Source organism: Muscardinus avellanarius, assembly GCF_963383645.1.
Source record: "Muscardinus avellanarius genome assembly, chromosome: 8".
NCBI lineage: Eukaryota > Metazoa > Chordata > Mammalia > Rodentia > Gliridae > Muscardinus > Muscardinus avellanarius.
The window spans coordinates 88,252,645-88,273,160 of record NC_137794.1 but is presented as its reverse complement, the minus strand read 5'-3'; the positions used below and the strand labels follow the sequence as shown (position 1 = coordinate 88,273,160).

Below are 20,516 nucleotides of genomic sequence, written 5' to 3'. Positions count from 1 at the left end.
GCTGGGATTATGAGCGTGTGCCACCATGCTCGGCTATATTTCTTTTAATCAAATGAAATGTGAATAATTTACAACATATAAGTTATTTAACTTGAGTTCAGTCTGTTTGAGACTTTTTTGAAAGTACAAATAAAGCTGGGTGAGGTGGCCACACTTGTTTTCCCAGTACTTGGGAGGCTAAAATAGGATGACAACAGGTTTAAAGCCAGCCTCAGCAATTTAATGAGACCCTCTGCAGCTTAGCTGTTTCAAAATTTTTTAGAAAGGCCTGAGGGTATAGCTGGGAGGTAGAGTGCTCCTGGGTTCAGATTCATAGATAATAAGCCAGGCATGGTGGCACATGCTTGTAATCCCAGAACTTGGGAAGCTAGCCAGGAGAATTGCAGGCTTGCCACCAGCTCAGCAAACTTAGTGAGGTCCTTTGCAGCATAGTGAGACTGTTTTAAAATAAAAGATAAAACAGGGCTGGGTTAAATTCCCGGTCCCACACAAGATCCTTGAGGAGAATACAGAATTTATTGAATATAGTGCTACTGAAGATCCATTTCTACCAATAAATATTTTGTAAAGGGTAATGCATTGGTTGGAAGGGACTTAAAAAAAAACTTTCGTACTAATGAAATAGTTAACATAGCTAGAAAATGTATGTAATATAAGGTTCAGTATAAATGGTAGGAATATGACATGTAGAATAGTCTACACTTAACCGCTTAAATCTAGATTATTGACGTCTAAATATCAACTCAAGAATAAAGATTAAATGTAGATTCATGTATTAAAAACCCCACTTTTGGAAAAGTGGTTTATGAATAAAATTAGTCATTTTATAATATTAGATAATATTACAAAATTATACCAGAAAATACTTGAAAAAAATTTAATTTATTCTTTCATTCACATCAGTCAGCGATTCTGGGTGTGAACAGAGAATGGTCAGTTTTTAGATCTTAGAGACTTTGCAAATTTCCTTTTTTTCTTTTCTTTTTTTTTGGGGGGGGGTACTGGGGATGGAACTCAGGGGCGTTCAACCTCTGAGTTACACCCCAGCCTGATATTTTATTCTTTATTTTGAAACAGGGTCTCACTAAGTTGCAGAAGGCCTCACTAAGTAGCTGAGGCTGTCCACGAACTGGGATCCTCTTGTTTCAGCCTCCCAAATGCTGGGTTTACAAGCGTGCCCTACCACGCCCAGCGACTTTGCAAATCTTAAAACATCATTTTTAACTAGGTGCAGACTTACCTAAGGATGCTTTTCTAGTTACTTCCCTCCAACAGGATAACAATTTTAGTGAATTAATTTAGTGATTTAATTTGCAACTTACTGAAGTTACCTGAAAGGGGTTGTTAAATTGAAAGTGAGAAAAAAGCAGATGTTTCTTGTTAACTGAATTTCAAATGAAATGGTCAGGTCAGACCTGAGATTTGAGAAGTTCTTCCTTCTTATCGAGTGAGGCTGCCTGGTTGGTGGGTGTGCTGCACTTCAAAGCCATGCTTAGCTTTGCAGCCTTGGCTGTCTACATCTGTTTTCCATAGTGGATTTAGCATAGGCTTTCCTCTTAAGAAAAGATACTTTAGCTAAAAACAAAAAGATTTTAAGCCTGAGATTATGATTTCTCCTAGTGCTGATCAGAACCAGAGTGTATGTTTAGTCATTCTTGTAGAATACCTTCATTGGAATTTGTATATATATTTTTCACTACTCTTAAGGTAGAGGGTTGTTATTCTTTGATTTTGGAACTAGCTGTGGTAATTAAAATAAATACTTACAAATTAGAGTCGAAGTTTGATTTCACTTGATTTAGCTTGTGAAGGTCTTTCTAGGTTGCCGAGGCTGGCCTCCATCCAACTTGTGATCCTCCTGCCTCAGACTCATGAGTAAGCACTGATCTCAGTGCTTCATCAACGGCAAATGGTTGATTTGCCTCTTTTTCTCCATCCTAAGCTTGGGATGGAGGGTTAATGTTGAGCCTGTAAAACTGCCAAGAGCAGAAAATAATCTGTTTTGTTGTTGTTAGTAGTGAGCAAGAGGGAAATCAATTACTCTTTCGTACACACTTCCTTCATTGTTCTGCAGCCTTAGATGGTTTTTATAGTTGCATTCTGTATGTAGTTCTGCTTTGCTAGCTCTACTTGAGCTGGATGGAATTGGCTTCTTTCTTACTGATTTGTAATTTAATCTGCTCTTAGTGCTAATTCTGTTTTTCCATAGTTGTGAAAGGATATGTAGGGCTCAGTATAATCTGACTGATAGGTCACATTCTTTATAGTCACACGTAGGATGATAGCCCTGGTGCTGCTTCTGTAGGGAGTAGCCAAATTCAAAGAGCCGAGGAAACTGAGATCACTGTGTACTTTTGGATTCGTCATTACTGTCAAAGAGAGGATACATAAAGTTTATCTTCTTGCTTTTATTTTACTTATCTCAGTCCTTCACTAGATTTTAAGTTTTAGAGAATGATAGATATTTTATTTCTATATATTTTTTCTTCTCAACATCAGAACATACTGTATGTTGTAGTTTTTAGTAAATTGATTGTTGAACCAATGAATTTATGTTCCTTTTGTCAGAAATATTAAGAAACTAGACATTTAGAGATCTTTCCCATAAGGTTACTGTTTGATTAGAAAAGATCATAGTTTATTTTGTTGAAAAGATAAATTAGTGGCAAAACTATTTTTGATACTAATTTATCTCCAGTAACACATTTTGTACAAATTTTTTTTTTTTTTTTTTTTTTTTGGTGGTACTGGGGTTCCTGGAAGCCCTTCTACCTCCGGGCTACACTCCCAGACCCAGTTTTACATTTTTATTTGGAAACAGGGTCTCCTAAGCCAGCGCGGCTGACTTCGAACCTGCGCGATCCTCCTGTCTCTGCCTCCCAAGCGCGGGGATTACAAGCGTGCGCCACCATGCCCGGCTGTACAATTTTTATAAAATATCTATTTTATGCCACTGGTTTTGATGATTATGACCAATGCTATGGGCTTGGACCTTAAATTTCAATTTTTTTACAAAATTTTTTTTCTTAGTCTGTCTTTTTGGTAGAATTTTTCTCCTCCTGGGATCTCCAACTTTGTATTTTTGTGGTTTGGGCCTGGCTACTTATTATTTCTACCTAAATAGATTCTAGCTACTTAGAGATCATTTTTGGTCTGGAATGTAAAGGATTATGACCTTAGGATACTAGGATACTATGGGACATCAGTTTAGTTGGTTTCAAATATTTCTTTCTTATCTGCTTTCTGTAGAGTACCTTCTGAGGAAAATGGTCATAGTTTCCAAACTCCTCAAAAAGGACCTCCGGGTGAAGATCCCAGCATCGCTTCTTCTGAAGTTCTTGGGACTGTTTCCAAGTTGGCGCTCCCACCCCACTCCAATCAAGCTTTGGAAGAACAGAGTTCAACACCAACTCCAGTGAAGAAGTCAGGCAAGCTGAGGCAGCAGATAGATGTGAAGGCAGAACTGGAGAAGCGGCAGGGTGGGAAGCAGCTCCTCAACTTAGTGGTCATTGGTATGCCCTTCCTTCCTCTGTCTGCTCTACCTTCCCCTGAGGGCTTCTGGGAATGGAGTGGGACACTCTGCATTCTATAAGGGTGGAATAAACATAAAGCAAAAAGGCATTGCATCATAATGCTGTCTGGTCACCCTGGGGCAAATAATGCCAGGTTACCTAGGAGGGCATTAGATTTGATTTGTGGCATTTTCATTTTTTCAACACTATAAAAATGGCACATATTTATTATGGAAATTTCCTCCAGAGAGGTGCCTTTTCTTCCCTCTGTTTTGGTGTTTTGTCATTTGGTAAAATTGACTTTTATTACTCTAAACACTGACCTGAAGTATGGAATTATACATGCAATAATGCATGTTCTATGTGAACATCTGGAAATGAACTTAGTATTAATCCTGAATCAATTTTCCTCAGGTCATGTTGATGCTGGAAAAAGTACTCTGATGGGCCATGTGCTTTTTCTCCTGGGTAATGTAAATAAAAGAACTATGCATAAGTATGAGCAAGAGTCCAAAAAAGCTGGCAAGGCTTCGTTTGCATATGCATGGGTCTTGGATGAGACTGGAGAAGAAAGGGAAAGGTAGTCACTATATTTCAAAATTTTCTTTTTGAAATGATACAGTCTTTTAAAAATAAGTTTGCAATATGTGTCAAATATGTAAACCATACCATGAAGTATTTTGAGAAAAACTCTAAATATTTTATCATAGTAATTACTCTTACCTTTCAAGTTCTGTGATAATAGTCTTAATGTATGTTTACGAAAAAACAAAATAAACAGTCACACAGAAAGAAGCTACAAGTACTTCAAGTTAGTTATTCTATTGGAAAGGTTTCCGTTGTCACCTCCCTAAGTATATGTCACATCTTGATTTTGAATAAAAGTTATGAGTATGACTCTTAATCTTCTATCAGGTTATAAAGGAAAGGGTACTGTAGTAAGCTCTCCTCTGTAGATTACAAAAAAAAAACAGGGAATCCAAAATGTGAGTCTTGACTCATTTTTATGCATTATGTTTTTATGAGACAGAATCAACAAGTAATTAAATCTGTATCCTACTATATAGATATAATCTGGTCATCTATTCCTTCTGTTTCTGTTTCTATTCTTTAGTGGTAATTTTGTGGAGATTCTAGCAGAAGAATGTAGAAAAATACTACTTCTTTTGAAGCTTTGTTAGAATTATAATATTTATCATATTATGGGTGTTAGGGATGAAATAGCCAAAGGACATCAGAATAATGAAGTGAAATGTAAGATAAACCTGTGAAGTTCAGTGAAAGTCCTAAATTAACAAAGGATTAGACTGTGTCCCTGATGCCTTCAATCTGAACACAACTAGAGAGTATAATTAGAGTTTCATACTTTTCTTTCTTTTATCTTTCTTTTTTTTTTTTTTTGCGGGTCTGGTGATGGAACCAGGGGCATTTGACCTCCGAGCTACATCCCCTGCCCTATTTTTTAGTCTTTATTTTGAAACCGGGTCTCACTGAGTTGCAGAGGGTCTCACTAAGTAGCTGAGGCTGTCTGTGAACCATGATCCTCCAGGTCTCAGCTTCCCGAATGCTGGGATTACAAGCGTGCGCCAGTACAAGAGTTTCATACTTTTCTAATGATGTATATGTTCACTTTCTTACAGTCCTACATAGTCTACATTATAATATATAAGATAATTCTCAGTAAAGCAGGTCACAGTATTCCTTGATCTTCTGATAAATAGGAATTTAAATCATAGCAATCTTTTATTCCTTCATAGGTATCTTTTTAACTCTAGAGTATCACAAACCTTTGCCACATTAGTAAGAAAAACTCGCTGGACAGTTTTCAATTTTGAGAAACTATTAGAATCCTAAATAATTTCCTGCTATCTTCTAAACAAATCATTAAAATTTATGGCCTTTTGGTTTCCCTTATTTGTATCCTCTACTCTGAATCCTTATTTTTGTGACTGAAAAGTATTGTGTTGGTCTTTAAGATGAAATGGGAAATGAAGCCAACTGCTATTATTTCTCTAAAATTTTTTAATAACTTGGCATCTTTTTTGATATTTCCTGTTTTTTAAATTTGTAAATGTACTGATCAGCTTTGCAAATGAAAGTTTTATACACTTATTTCTATAATTAGTGAAGCATAAACATTGAGAAAAATACCTCTTGGTAGTGCTCATTTTTCATTTTATCTTTTCTCCTAAGCAGTGTTTATTTTTTCTCTCATCTGGAGATGGCCTATGTAGCCTTCTTAATTTATAATGTTCATAATTTATACTACTCATAAAAATTAAGGAAATGGGAAATATTTATCATTTTTTTTATTTGTGGGTCTGGGGATGGGACCCAAGGGCATTTGACCTCTGAGCTACAACCCCTCCCCTATTTTTTATTCTTTATTTTGAAACAGAGTCTCACTAAGTTGCGGAGGGCCTAAGTAGCTGAGGCTATCCACGATCTTTCAGTCTCAGTCTCCAGAATGCTGGGATTACAAGTGTGTGCCACCACACCAGGCTCAATATTTATTACTTTGATAGATTGCATTCACAGCCTCTTTGAAAGCCATATGGATGTAATTCTATTTATAACAGATTTTCTAGCCTTAATTGATAGCTTAATTATTCAAAATAATGATTAAAGAAAATTCTTATATTAAAATTTTGGTTCTCATTTAAATTTAATTTACATCATTGATTATTTCTTTAGTACATTCTAACCATTTATGTTTTGCTTTTAAGGGGAGTAACAATGGATGTTGGTATGACAAAATTTGAAACCACAACCAAAGTTATTACATTAATGGATGCTCCAGGCCATAAGGATTTTATTCCAAATATGATCACAGGAGCAGCCCAGGTACCAGTTATTTCCTTAACTACATATACTATCCTGATTGTAGGTAAATTTCTTGATGTTAAGGTTCTAATTCTAGGATTTTTGTTTGTTTGGTTTTTTGGGGGTCTGGGGGATGGAACCCAGGGGCATTTGACCTTTGAGCTATACCCCCTGGCGTTTTTTTTATTCTTTATTTTGAAACAGGGTCTCACTAAGTTGTGGAGGTCCTCACTAAGTAGCTGAGGCTGTTTGTGAACCGCAATTCTCCTGTCTCAGCCTCCCACATGCTGGGATTACAAAGCATGCGAAACCACACCCGCTTAATTCTAGGATTTTTTAAGTATTGTAAAATTGAAAAGTTTAACTTTCAGAGTTTGAAAAAAATTGAGAATTGTGTTTTTCATAATCTCTTAATCTTTACTTTATAAAACTTTTCCCATATATAAGAAGGGAATGTATAAAAGCTGTGAATTTCTTTGTAGCCAAAAATAATAGTAAAGTCCTTCATAAAGTATATCTTCATTTTTCATTTATTGATAACTTGGAATGATTGTTTCAGGATTTACCTTAGAGTTTTTTATTCATAAAAGAAAAACATGCAAATTAAAACCCTAGAAGCAGCATTTCCTACCAGTCTGGTAAAGATCAAAAAGTTTTCCAAAATAGCAAGTTTCCTGGCATGTAGACAGCTCTCCTATATTGCTGGTGTGACAACTGGAACTACCTCCTGTACCGAGGGCAGTTCAGGTTCTGTCTGCTCTCTCTAAGGATTAGAGGATAGTTTTAATTTTAAACATAACGTGATGCCTTATAAGCAAGCTGAAAAAATTGGTAAAGATGTATTTAAGTAATTAAAATAATTAAAATGGCATTGCATATATAAGACATTGTAATCATTCTCAACATAAAAGGATATTGCATGAGTAAATTAATATATATCTGAAGATAAATGAGAAATTGACTCCATTTTAGAAAGTTAATGTTTTTAGAGTATTAATTTAATAGACTAAATGTTATAAATGATTGAAATGATTTAGTATATAATGGAATAGACACTATGCTAGGTGTTTATGCATTTAGTGTTATATAGCCACTCCACAAGGAATATATTTTCCCCATTTTAATGCCTACCTCCATAATATACCTATGAGGTATATGTTATCATTTGTTTACCAAAGGATGCAATATACTTTAATTTCTCTTTATCTCCTCATATGTATTTGTCCATGGTGTGTGTGTGTGTGTGTGTGTGTGTGTGTGTTAGTGTGTGTGTGTGTGTGTGTGTGTTTATTCAGTGCATACTTACTGAATAGCTATGTACTGAGCACAATGGGAGGCAGCGTGGGGATACTATGAGGGCAAAGGACATTTTGATAGTTTTATGGGAGAGACACCACACACACACACACACACACACACATACACACACAATAAATAAGTAAATAAATGAAGTAGTTGTAGTAAAAATGTATTGGAATTCTTGAACCTGAGAGTCCAGAATTATTATAAAGATAATTTATTCCAAATCTCTTATGGAATTAGCATAGGAAAGTATTTTAGAGATTATCTAGTTGAATTTTATTATATCCCATTATATTCAAAATGTGTAGGCTTTTGAGCTCACAGAAACAGGTGCACAGAAAGTATGTTAATAATAGCGAAATTACCTAGCAATGTTTTGGAGTTGGTAATAGGAATGAAGATTAGGTAGAGCACTTAATAACATTAAGTGTCTTAATATCAATTCAGTGAAGTTCAGATTTTAATTTAAGGTAAATTTTACAGTTATTAGCAAAACCTGATGAAAAATAGATTTATAATTACTTAGCCTAGGATTTGCAGTGTCAGAGCTGGGTAACATATTTACTTTCCAGTGTTTCTATGAAGTAAGTAAATTTTTAACAGAGAGACTAGACAAGTTGCCTGAGGTAGTGATTGCAAGTGTTATTATTTTATTATATCATATTATTATTAGTTATAAATATAAATAATAAATATTATATTTTATTATATTGTATATTACTTATTTATTAAAAGAGCCAGTTTTCAAATTTATTACTACAATTTACAAAGATTCTTAATACTTCTAAAGAGTCTGTGGTAAGATTCTTTGTCAAGGGTACTAAGAATCTTTGATCAAAATGCCTGTATCTTATTGAAGAATTGAGAGTTCAGCATTATAAACCGTGAGTGGATAGAAAGGAGTACTCCACTTAAAAGCAGAAGTAAAGTATAAGGAAGATTTGGATAAGAGTATAAGGAAAAAAATAATTGCATAAATGGCCCTACCAAACAAAGGGTATGGTTGATACTTCTAATTTAAATTTTAAAGTTCTTTTAAGAGTATATAGACTCTGATAACTTCTTGACATTTTATGCCCATTTCATTTCCCAGTATGATGAGGATTGTATTATAATATATGTGAAATTTTTTAAAAAACTGGACAGCATAGACATACTGTCTCTGAGGAAGCAACAGAAAGAGACCCTGTTGTGGACTCTATTCTGGCTGAAAGGCCAGGTACTTAGTAATGGAGTGGCATGGCAGAGGGCCCTGCAAAGAAGGAATGCCCATTTTGAGATAGAGCCAAGGGGGTTGCAGTGATGCGTAGTCTTTTTGTCTGGATCTCAGAGGAGCAGGTGTCTTTGAGTACAGGTTTTCACTCAAGGCAAAACTGTGAAAGAGAAAATGAATGCTTTTTTAAAAATGTCCTGACAATGAATTGACAAAAATAAATGATAAAAATGAAATGAAGGGATGCCTATGTTTGCACAAACTGTTAGTTGTGAAGTTTTACAATCTGCACCCACCAGAAACAAGTGGAATCAACAAAGAACCATCAACATAAAAGAATGATGGAAGCCAGCAAAGCCAGTTTCAATAAGGCTATAAAGGAAAATGAGCTGACCTGACATTAGCCTTTTTCATCTTTTGTTGTTTGCAAAATTTGAATATGAGAGGAGAATTGTCTTTTTTTCACAAAATGATTCACAAAAGTTGGGAAAATTTTTATACAAGGTTTTTTCAACAGCTTCATTGAGGATGGATATGCTGTTTTGGTTTATTCATAATTTTCATCATTATAAATAATACTCTGGTGAATATACTTGTAGATCCATAATTATTTCCTTGGATAAATTTATAGAAGTAGAATTGAAAGGAAGCAAAATATGTATAATTGTAGGTTTCTTGATAATTGCTGTGAAAATGTCATTGGCCAGTTATGCACTGTATTCTCATAGCAGCGTATGAGAGACATAGGGTCTTTCTTGGTGAACCCTTGCTTATTGTAAATAATTTCGTCCTTTTTTTTTTTTTTTTTTTTTTTTTTTTGGTGGTACTGGGGTTCCTGGGAACCCTTCTACCTCCGGGCTACACTCCCAGACCTATTTTTATTTGGAAACAGGGTCTTTTAAGCCAGTGAGGCTGGCTTCGAACCTGCACGATCCTCCTGTTTCAGCCTCCCAAGCTCAGGGATTACAAGTGTGTGCCACCATGCCCAGCTAATTTTGTCTTTTAATTCTTTAACGTTGAGACTCGAAAAACAGACATTTTTAAATTTCCCTTTTCCTTTCTTTTTTTCCTAGTGATTTTGAACTTTTTTTTCATGTTTGCTAGCCATTTGTCTTTATCAAATTATTTGCTTATATGCTAACTAATTTTCTATGAAGCTGTATCTTTTTTCCCCTTTATTGGTAAATTGTACATTAAGATTATGGTTTTTACCTTTTGAGAATATTTATCCTTGTCTACTTAGTTTTGATTTTATGTTTTTCTGATTTCTTTAGGTGTTTTGTTGGGTAATTAGATGAGACTTTCCTATTGTTCTTTATAGAATTAATTTTGGTATAATATATGCTACTACATATTTTCATTTAAAACTTTTAATCCATCTATGGGATTCACTTGTTTTGTTTGTTGTTTGGTATCAGGTTGGGCTCGAGTTAGGTTCTGCCTTTTAAACTGTGACCAGTTAATTGAATAATCTGTTATTCGAATTAGAGTAGTATGACATTATTTCTGATTTCGATTCTTTCTTTCTTCCATAGGCAGATGTAGCTGTTTTAGTGGTAGATGCCAGCAGGGGAGAGTTTGAAGCAGGTTTTGAAACTGGAGGACAAACAAGAGAGCATGGCCTCTTGGTCCGATCTCTTGGAGTGACACAGCTTGCAGTTGCAGTCAATAAAATGGATCAGGTACCTAAAGGCTTTGTGAGAATTTGTTTTAAATGCTACTTAAGATAATATTCGGCCCCAGATGGTCCCAGGTGTGACTAATGTTCATTTTATTAGTCAAGTTGCAGTATTTAAAAAAATTAAATCACTTTATTGATGTTAGATAAATGAGAAATTAGTAATTTTTTAACCAAGATATATGTTATTTTCAAAAGGAATTTTTCAAACTTAAGAATTATTTCTGATTACAAAGTAGTACATACTTACTCTAGTAAAATGAAAGTATGAAGCCATTTTATTTTGTATGTCCATCCAATTTATTTTTATAGGTAGAAGTTGTTTTACATTGGGTTGTAAGATATTACTATATGCTTTCTTTAAAAATGATAATTTTAGGCATATTTTTAAGCAATTAGCAACTCTTGGATAAAGCAGTGTTTTTATTCCTTTATTCTAGTCCATTTGTTCTCTGTGTACATATCCATGTGTTTATTCTATGGAGTTTTCTGGCTATAAAGACATATACTTTTAAGATGTGTTGAAATGATGCAAATATTTTGGAGAAATGTTTTGATTTTTTATTCTTGTCATATGTAGTATATTCCCTTTCACAAATGCCTATTAACATTGGTATATTAAACAGTTATTTTTCAATTTGACATATAAGGCATATTTCTTTTAAAAAATGTACTCTTCTGCGAATATTAATATTTAAATATTTTTATTTGGAATTATTTGTGTAATTTGTTCTTTTTATTGTATATTTTGGACATATGCTCAAGTATATAAGCCTTTTGACTTCTTTATGTTTAAACTTTTTTTAACCATAGGATCAAATAAGTATTTTTATTTTCTCTTAGTTCTTTTATAGTGTCATTATTACATGTAGTAATTTAGTTCCATAGCATTTTTGTATGAGAATTTCAAATAAGAAAATGAATTTTACAGTAAATATCCATATTGTGGCTATGACTTAAGATTTTGCTAATTGCTTGATCACATTTTCCTCTATTTATATTTTTATCTATTCTTTTTATTTTTGGTGGTACTGGGGTTCCTGGAAGCCCTTCTACCTCCGGGCTACACTCCCAGACCTATTTTATTTTTGGAAATAGGGTCTCTTACGCCAGCGAGACTGGCTTCGAACCTGCGCGATCCTCGTGTCTCCGCCTCCGAAGTGCGGGGATTTCATCTTATTTGGGATATGTTTCTATATATGCTACAGATATTAGTAAAATTAGCTCTAAGTATTATATATCATTATCTAGAGACAATATTATATATACTTTTTTAGTCTGGTTGGTTGGAGCAAATGTCAGTAATTTTATTTTATTGTAACATTTAATCCAAGCAAAATTTAATAAGTTATTCACTGTTTCTCCCCAAATTTAAAATCAGTTTTAGCACATTCGAAAAACTCTAGTTTTGGGTATGTAGGTCATTGGTACAGTGCTTGCCTAGCATGCACAAAGTCCTGGGTTCGATCCTTAGCACCGTTAAAAGAAATCAAAATGTATTATTTCTTGGTCTTCTGTTTCAGGAAAATTAATTTTGGGTTATATTAATGGTAAGATCTTAAATTATGATCTTTAATCTTAATAGATTTCATATTTATAGTTTATGTTTTATATAGTCTTGATTATATTTTATTGCAGAAATTTAAATTTTACATATGTTCTGAAGCATAATTCTAAAAATAAATCGGATCTTTATCAGGTTAATTGGCAACAAGAAAGGTTTCAAGAGATTACTGGAAAACTTGGGCACTTTCTTAAGCAAGCAGGTTTTAAGGTATGACACTTTAAATTTATTTGGTTATTGCTTTCTGTAAATCTTACTGTTAAGAGAAAAAAGTTAATACTTTATTGTCTTGTTAAATGCATTTAATTCATTCTGCATTTTATTTTCTCTTGGTATCATGTATGTAATATATTCTCTGGATTTCTTCACTTTAGAAAATTGCATATGTTGAATAATTGGTTTGGATTTTATATAAGTTAAAGACTTTCCCCTACTTATTATAATAATTAGTGTAGGTCTATAAAGGTCTCAGAGAAATGTTGGTGGAGAAAAATTTCTCCTGTCTATGTCACCAGATAAAAATGTTTAAGTGTTTTGGAATAAGTAGATTTCCTACAAAAACAATAAAGGTGAAAATTATTGGATTAGATAACCATGGGGCTGTAATTTCATGGTTTCTATTATCTTTTTAAAAAGTATATTGTTGTTGCTTATGCTCACCTAGTACAGTTATGGTAATGGTGACTCTAATGTTGTATTAAATTTTATAATTCAATCTTTTTAATAGGAGAGTGATGTAGCTTTTATCCCTACAAGTGGTCTCAGTGGTGAAAATCTAATCACAAGATCTCAATCAAGTGAACTCACAAAGTGGTATAAAGGACCATGTTTATTAGAACAAATCGGTAAGTATACTACCATTCTAATTTCAGTGCATTATAAACTTGATATTAAATTATTTAGAATTCTTTATGGGAGACAGTAATGTGTCCTGTGGATTTTTATTCAGAGGAGTTAGATTACCTGTCTGATATTAGTATGATTTTTTTTTTCAGTTCAGTGAGGCTAGTGCTTGTCCTGTCTATAAATTGTTATTGAACTTAAATGAGATAACATGTGTGAATACGTTTTAGAAATGCAAAGTGTTAGCCATGCATGGTGGTACATGCCTTTAATCCCACTGCTTGGGAGGCTGAGACAGGAAGATTGCAGGTTTGAGTCCAGCCTCAGCAACTTAGGACCTCAGCTTAGTGAGATCCTGTTTCAAAATACAAATAAACAAAAAACACATACATACATACATATATACATACATACACAAATAAATAAATACATAAATACATACATAAATAGGGCTAGAGATATAGCTCAGTTAATAGAATGCCCCTGAGTTCAATCCCCAGTATAGCATTGAAAAAAAAAAAGAAAAATAAGGAAAATCAATTTGTTAATATGAATAATAGTTGTAGTTACCATTTTATAAAATATAATTATTTTCTAGTAGACCTGGGACTATAATGGGTTCATTAGAGTAAAAAAAAATTGCTTTTTTTTGGTGCTGGGAATTGAACCCAGCCAGGGCTTTGAGCTTGCTAAGCACACACTCTACTGCTGAGTGCCATCCATAGCCCTACATTTTAAATTAAACCTTGCTTTCTGCCATTTTCTCCCAGATTCCTTCAAGTCTCCTCAGCGCTCCATTGACAAGCCTTTTAGGTTGTGCGTATCAGATGTGTTCAAAGGTAAGTGCTCCCTCCGCACAGCTTCTTCATGATGGTCACTTCCGTTCTTTTCTGTCCTCCTCTTTGTCCTAAGTTCTTTTTTTTTTTTTTTTTCTCCCTCTGATACTGGGTATGGAACCCAGGGGCATTTTACCTCAGAGTTATACCCCCAGCCCTAATTTTTAGTCTCTTTATTGATTTTTTAATTTTTATTTATTTATTTATTTATTTATTTATTTACTTATTTATTTTGTGGTACTGGGGATGAAGCCAAGGGACATTCTACCTCCAAGCTACACCCCCAGCCCTTTTTATTTATTTATTTTATTCTTCATTTTGAAACAGGGTCTCACTGAGTTGCAAAGGGCCTCACTAAGTAGCTGAGGCTGGCCGAAAACTGCTATCCTCCTGTCTCCACCTTCTGAATGCTGGGATGACAAGTGTGCACCACGCCTGGCTTGTACTAAGTTACTCTAGATTCCCTGCCTCAACAAACCTTCAATTTACTCTCCATTTCACACCTTATACTTATCAGGCATAAGAAAAATTTATTTTTTCCTTCTAATCTTGTGATTTTTTTTCTCCCATTAGATCCTTTTAGTTTCTGTATCTTCCAGTCAAACTAGATTGTTCACTGTTTCTTAATAATCTAGGACCTTTATTGCTATGTGGTCTAATGTTTCCATGTGTTAGTGTTCTTTCTCTTTACTTACCTATTTCATATATCTGTAGCACTCTGGCTTCAGCTAGGAGAGAGGTACCACACATAGATAAAATGAGAAATTTAATATAAAGAATTATTAGCTGTGACATAGGAGTAACTATAAGATGTAAAGAAAACCCTAAGTGGTACTGTAGGCTGAGGAAAGACAGGCTTGGGAGAGATTCAGACTCTGTTGGAGTAGGTGTTATACTGAATACCTAAGAATATACATAATTTCATGTGTCTAAAAGACCCACCTAGAAAACTATAAAATGGAAATAGAATAAGAGCCTTGATAAATAAAAGCATGTAACATTTATTTGTTGAGATAATCAATACTGAAAAGAAGTTCTGTGACTCCCAAATCTTCATTAACACAGAGCAGACAGTAAAGAGAGCATTTGGTACTGATCAGCAGTAAATTGATGAGCAGCCCGCTCACCCACACACTCAGCCAGGCATCCCCGCTTTTCTCTGTAGCCTCTATGACTGCATCTTTCCTGCAGCATGAAAATTGTGTCTGTGCTCTTTAGTTCACATGGATTCTGAACTCATTGACGGCAAGCACTGTCTCTTTACTGCAGGACCTAGCCCAGAATTTGGTACATAATAGATGTTTAATAACTGGATAATAAATGAATGAAAAAAATCATTCGGTAAAATTGAAACTTATTAAGCTTCCCATCCTATAGTAGAGGAAATATGGTAATGGCTTTCAAAATGTCTTCTGATGTCTATTAAAAATACCAGATGTGGTTACTTTTTTTTAATTCATGCTGTCTCTACATTCTTACACCTTGATTGCTCTTCAGGCTGCTTCCTGGCTTCTGCCTTCTCTCCCCGCTGCCCCAGTGGGTTCCTGTAAGCACCTCTTGGTTGCCAAAGTAAATGTGCACTTTCCAGTCTGTCTTACTTGAATTTGTTATTACTTCTGGTGCTGGTAGCCACATCTAACTTTCATCTTTCTCCCTGGGTGTCTGTGGCCGATTTCTCCTCTAACCTATCTGTTTCTCTGACCTCTCTCTACCAGTCTGTGGACTCCTCATTCTCTGATTCTGAAACTGTCCTGTTGCTTCCGTCCTCCTCTTCCTCTACATTCTCCTTATGAACTTATATCCTTGGGTTCCTCTCACCCACATCTTGATGCTTCCCCAAATCTGTACCTCTAATCCAAGCTCTCCACGCACATGTGCCTCGCTGCTGCCGGGCGCCTCCCCCAGGAGTGTGCTGCTGGGATTGCCGCTCTCCTGGAACGCAGCTTCGCCACCGTGTCTCATGGTCTTTCCCGTTTGCTCAGACCAAGGTGGATCTTGTTTCTTACCTGTTTCCCAGTCAGTGTCACCTTCTCAGATCTCTCCCTTCTTGTCCTTATCACATTTGTCATTGTCACTCTAAGCTTGTTATTCCTTATTCCCAAATTCTTGAAATTATTCCCTTTCTATAATCAGCACGTGCATTTCTATCATCTTCCAGTCGAACACAAAAATATGTCACTTTTTTGTTCACTGAGTGTTATTGGCTTCCAATTGCTGAACTGCAGGACGAAATTCAAACCCTAAATGTCGCTTATGAGGCCCTTTTACTATTCCTCCCTCCCTCACCTCCCTCTGTGGTCTCATGGCTCGCCTTTCCTTCAAGTATTCCATGTTTCTCCCTGTAAACAGCACATGGCTGTTTGCACATCTCATGTTTGTTTTTGGCATTGCACACAGTGTCCTTGGTCAGCAATGTCCTCATTCTCCTGATCCATACACACAAGCTACCTGGTAAATTCTTTTCCTGCTCTTTCAAAGTACCTAAAGTGTGTGTTCGCTCAGTCATGGAGTCTTTGTTTTTTGTGGCCTAGTGTGCAAGGCAAGCACTCTACTCCTGAATAGCACCCATAGGGTGCCATCATGGATACTTTGATGCACCTTTTTCTGTTATTTTAAATGGTATATGTCTCAGTTCAGTATAAGTGTTCTTTTGACTCTCTCATTACTACTTTTGTTTTCATCTCATTATTCCAAGAGTTAAGAATAGTGCCTGGTACTACTCAAATCTTTGAGAAAGGAGTATACCTCCACGTTTTATACTATAAATATTTTTCTTTGTAAGAAAAATATGAATATGAATTAATTTAAATGATATGAATATTAATAGTGATATTAAATATTCTGAAATGATTGTTGCTACTGGGGGGGGGTACATGCCTGTAATCCCAGTACTTGGGAAGCTGAGACAGGAGGATTGCAGGTTCAAGGACTGTCTCAGCAAGTAGTGAGACTCTGCTCCAAATAAAAACAAAATAGGGCTGGGTGTGTAGCTCAGGGTTAAAATGCCCCTGGGTTCAATCCCCAGTGCCACAAAAATAAAAAATAAAAAGAAAGAAAAGAAATAATTACTGTTGTTTAATGTTCATTGAACTAATAGTTTTATAGAACTATGTGAGAAGTAAATATGGTAGTACTAATTATCAGATAACACTGCTGTATGAATCATAAGATTTTTACATGTTTTGCAGATCAAGGATCTGGATTTTGTGTGACTGGCAAAATTGAAGCTGGTTATATTCAGGCTGGTGACCGACTTCTAGCAATGCCTCCTAATGAAACTTGTACTGCAAAAGGTATTCACCTGCTAAGGTGCTTTTGCTAAACATGCCTTGAGACAGCAGATTTTTTTTTTTTTAAAGTAGTTTAGTTCTAACTCCAAAGTAAATAACCTCTTACTGAAATTGTAACTGACTGTCAAAATGATACTAACTGTTGAAGATTAAAATGTGAAAATACCAAACGATTTTTTCTGTTGTGACTGTGTGTGTGTATGTACATATAGTATTATAAGTGTGGTAACATTCTGTTTTTTTGACACTGACTCAAGAAACTTGCTTAGGATTGAACCAGATGTGTAGACACCTGTCAGATACATTTCAAATCATCTTCTGTAGAAGAAATTAAATCTAAATCCAACCCAACACTAGTTAGTGGCAGAGTCTGTCATTTTGAAATGTGTATTTCAGAACACATTATATAACTTATATTGTTAAAATCTTATATAATAACATCTATACACATATATACTTATAGGAAGACCTAAGTAAAATATAAATACAGAAAAGCCTAATGTTGAAAAGAGAAATAGAGCTAGTTTGAATTGCCAGAGATCTAATATGTGCTTTTATGATGGTTGATAACAATTTCTGTTCCTAATCATCTAGCTTTACGCACATACACATTATTCTTTTTCTAATTTGGTTTTAAAATTTATAGTTCTATTCTTAACCTTAATCGAACTCTGTCTTCAATGTATATACTGAAGATCTGTTTTTTACTATAAAGTAATATCAAGACTATCAATTTAAGCTAATTATAACCTGAGAATGTTAAAATTTTAGTACTTTTTCTCTGTTACTCTCAATTTATAGTTTATATCCAGAGTTGCATTGACTATTTTATAATTTTTTTTTTTTTAGTACTGGGCATGGAACCCAGGGGCATTCTACCTCCAAGCTACACCCCCAGCCCTGTTTTGTATTCTTTATTTTGGAACAGGGTCTCACTGAGTTGCAAAGGGCCTCACTACGTAGTAGCTGAGGCTTGCCAAGAACCATGATCCTTCTGCCTCAGCCTCCCAAATGCTGGGCTTACAAGTGTGCACCACCACGCCTGGCTGACTACTTTATAAACTTGAATATACATTTTGTTTAATTTGCTCACTTTGAAAGTAGATAGCTTGTTTATCATAATAAAATGAATATCTTTTTAGGTAACATATTTAACCTACCTTTAAAGATGAATAAGGGAATGAAAACAAATGTTATTTTTACTTGATTTTTTTCTTTATATCTGCCAGGGATCATGAAATTTCTGTTTAGATGAAAATGATATACACTTGAAAAAGTGTCATTTTTTCATGTATCTGTTTTTTGTAAATGCAGCTCTCTGGTTTTGCTTTTATTCCTTTAGTTTTAAGAGTGATTAAGAACTATACTCTTCTTGAAATACCAATTTCTCTATATGATAATGACCTATTTTGAGAATAAGTTGTTGTTTTTTTTTTTCCCAATGATCAGCAGATGTGAATTAAGACTATGAGCCTAAAATTATCATAGACCTTGAGATTGGTTCTCTTGTGACTGCTAAAATCCTTATTTGGTCACCTGTGAAAGTCCCACATTCTGTACTTCTCTCTTTTCTGTCCCTTTCCTCAGAGGAACTCCAAGCACTGTTTTGAAAGGGTCCGTTGCTCTTAAAAGAGAAACTCCCTCTAAAGCATGGGGGGAGGGCTATTGTAATGAGTGGGAGGATCTCTACCCTCAGCTCTGAGCTGATTGCTTTTGCTTGTTTTGCTTGATTTTTCTGTGTATCCTCTCTCAATACTTATGTGCTGCTGTGGCTTTCTAACTGGAAGCATCCCAAGAGGGACACTTGACTGAATCTGCTACTAACAAGTAGAAATCTCAAGTCACTTTTTTTTACTTTATTAAAATATCAACCACATGGAATATTAAAGAGCCTCTTTTAGTATGTCTGACCAGTGAGAAAAGTCCTTAGGAAAACAAATATGGAGTAGTGTAGGAGAAAGAAGAACCAGAGGATAAAATTCTCTTTGGAAAGTTTTTTCCAAATGTTAACTTGTAATATGAAAAGCCTTCAACAATATTAAGTCAGAGGTAATCTATAGTATATGTAAATAGCTGGCTTCTATTTTCAGTCCTGTATTTTATAGCAGATATCATATAGGATCATTTTAAGTTTACATTTACAAATGAAATTTTACAGTTATTTCATAATACCATAATTCTAACATTTTTAGAATAAAAAATCTCTTTGATATTTGGTGAAAGTTATGCTTCCTCTTTTCATATTAATGCTGATATATGTATACACATGAAATTTTGCATAAAACTATAGGTTGTCTTCTTCAGAGTCAGAAATTGTTCCTTAAAAATATGCTGCATGGGAAAAATATAGATTTTAATAAAGAAAATAGGGGGTATAATTTATATTAAACTTCCAACAACTGCTTTTCCATGGTTAGGCTACATATTATCTTCATCAAAAGGCCCAAATTCCAGTGGAAAAGAACTTAATAAATTTAACCCATAAAATTAGAAAAATGTGGGATATCTTTAATAAGGCCCTTGGGAACTAGTCCCTAGGACTGCCATTAGGACTGTCTAGGTACATAGGTGTGTATCTATCTCTTGGTATACAGCAATACCTAGGATAATTTTTGAATTAAATTTTTACATTATTATTTCCTTCATCTCTTTTTCTGGATAACTAGTTACCAGTATACAGACTCTCTGGAAAGAGATTCTCCTTGAGGCAGAAATAAATAAGGGACCTGCTGAGAAGACCATTTGAAATTCTGACTCAGCAAGTTGCCCTATGGATTTCTTGGAGAACACAGGCTGTTGTTGGGTGGATGTGTCAGTAAGCGAAGTTCAGGAGAACAAAACACTACCAGGCATCTTCCCTGGATTTGTCTTTTAAGTCATTATAAATAATTTGAACTGTTTTATTATTCCTGCACCATTAACATAACAGGAATATTTGAATAAGGCCTGGCTAATGGCTGTACTTCATTGTGTATGCAAGTTTAAAAATCTTGATTAAATAGGCAGAAGCCAGCCTTTTACGGGCAAATACAAATCGCATTGTGTTTAAGATGGTGTTCTAGAAGAGTCAGGTCTAGAGGAAGTGTGTTTTCCTCAACGCTCACAGTTACATTTCTCACTCTCGAGCCATTCATACTGAAAATGATGAGTAGTGCCTGATGAAGTACAAGCCAGCCAGACTCTCATGGTTGTTATGGTTTGGTCTCGAGGCGCTTCACTGTGTGCTCTGGTTCTTACTCATTTCCAGGAATCACTCTGCATGATGAACCTGTGGATTGGGCAGCAGCAGGCGATCATGTTAGTCTTACTTTGGTTGGGATGGATATCATGAAAATCAAGTGAGTGATGAAAATTAATTTAAGCAGTCATTGTTTTGGGTAAAGGGTGACAGAACACATAAATTTTGCAGTCTTACTACAATTTGAAGTCATATATGGTCAAAAGATAGACACTGG

The 20,516-nt window shown here is 34.8% G+C and overlaps 1 protein-coding gene across 1 annotated transcript in view; it reads left to right on the top strand.

Annotated features, from left to right (window-relative positions):
• LOC308266102 (HBS1-like protein) overlaps nucleotides 1-20,516 on the top strand; it is a gene marked incomplete at both ends in the record, with an annotated part of 49,162 nt that overhangs the window by 6,634 nt on the left and 22,012 nt on the right. The window contains 9 exons of the mRNA XM_080700128.1: nucleotides 3,250-3,512; nucleotides 3,927-4,092; nucleotides 6,239-6,356; nucleotides 10,386-10,532; nucleotides 12,820-12,937; nucleotides 13,706-13,774; nucleotides 14,990-15,058; nucleotides 16,960-17,064; nucleotides 20,309-20,399. Coding sequence (XP_080556254.1) covers nucleotides 3,250-3,512; nucleotides 3,927-4,092; nucleotides 6,239-6,356; nucleotides 10,386-10,532; nucleotides 12,820-12,937; nucleotides 13,706-13,774; nucleotides 14,990-15,058; nucleotides 16,960-17,064; nucleotides 20,309-20,399 — 1,146 coding nt within the window. The remainder of the gene's footprint in view (nucleotides 1-3,249; nucleotides 3,513-3,926; nucleotides 4,093-6,238; nucleotides 6,357-10,385; nucleotides 10,533-12,819; nucleotides 12,938-13,705; nucleotides 13,775-14,989; nucleotides 15,059-16,959; nucleotides 17,065-20,308; nucleotides 20,400-20,516) is intronic.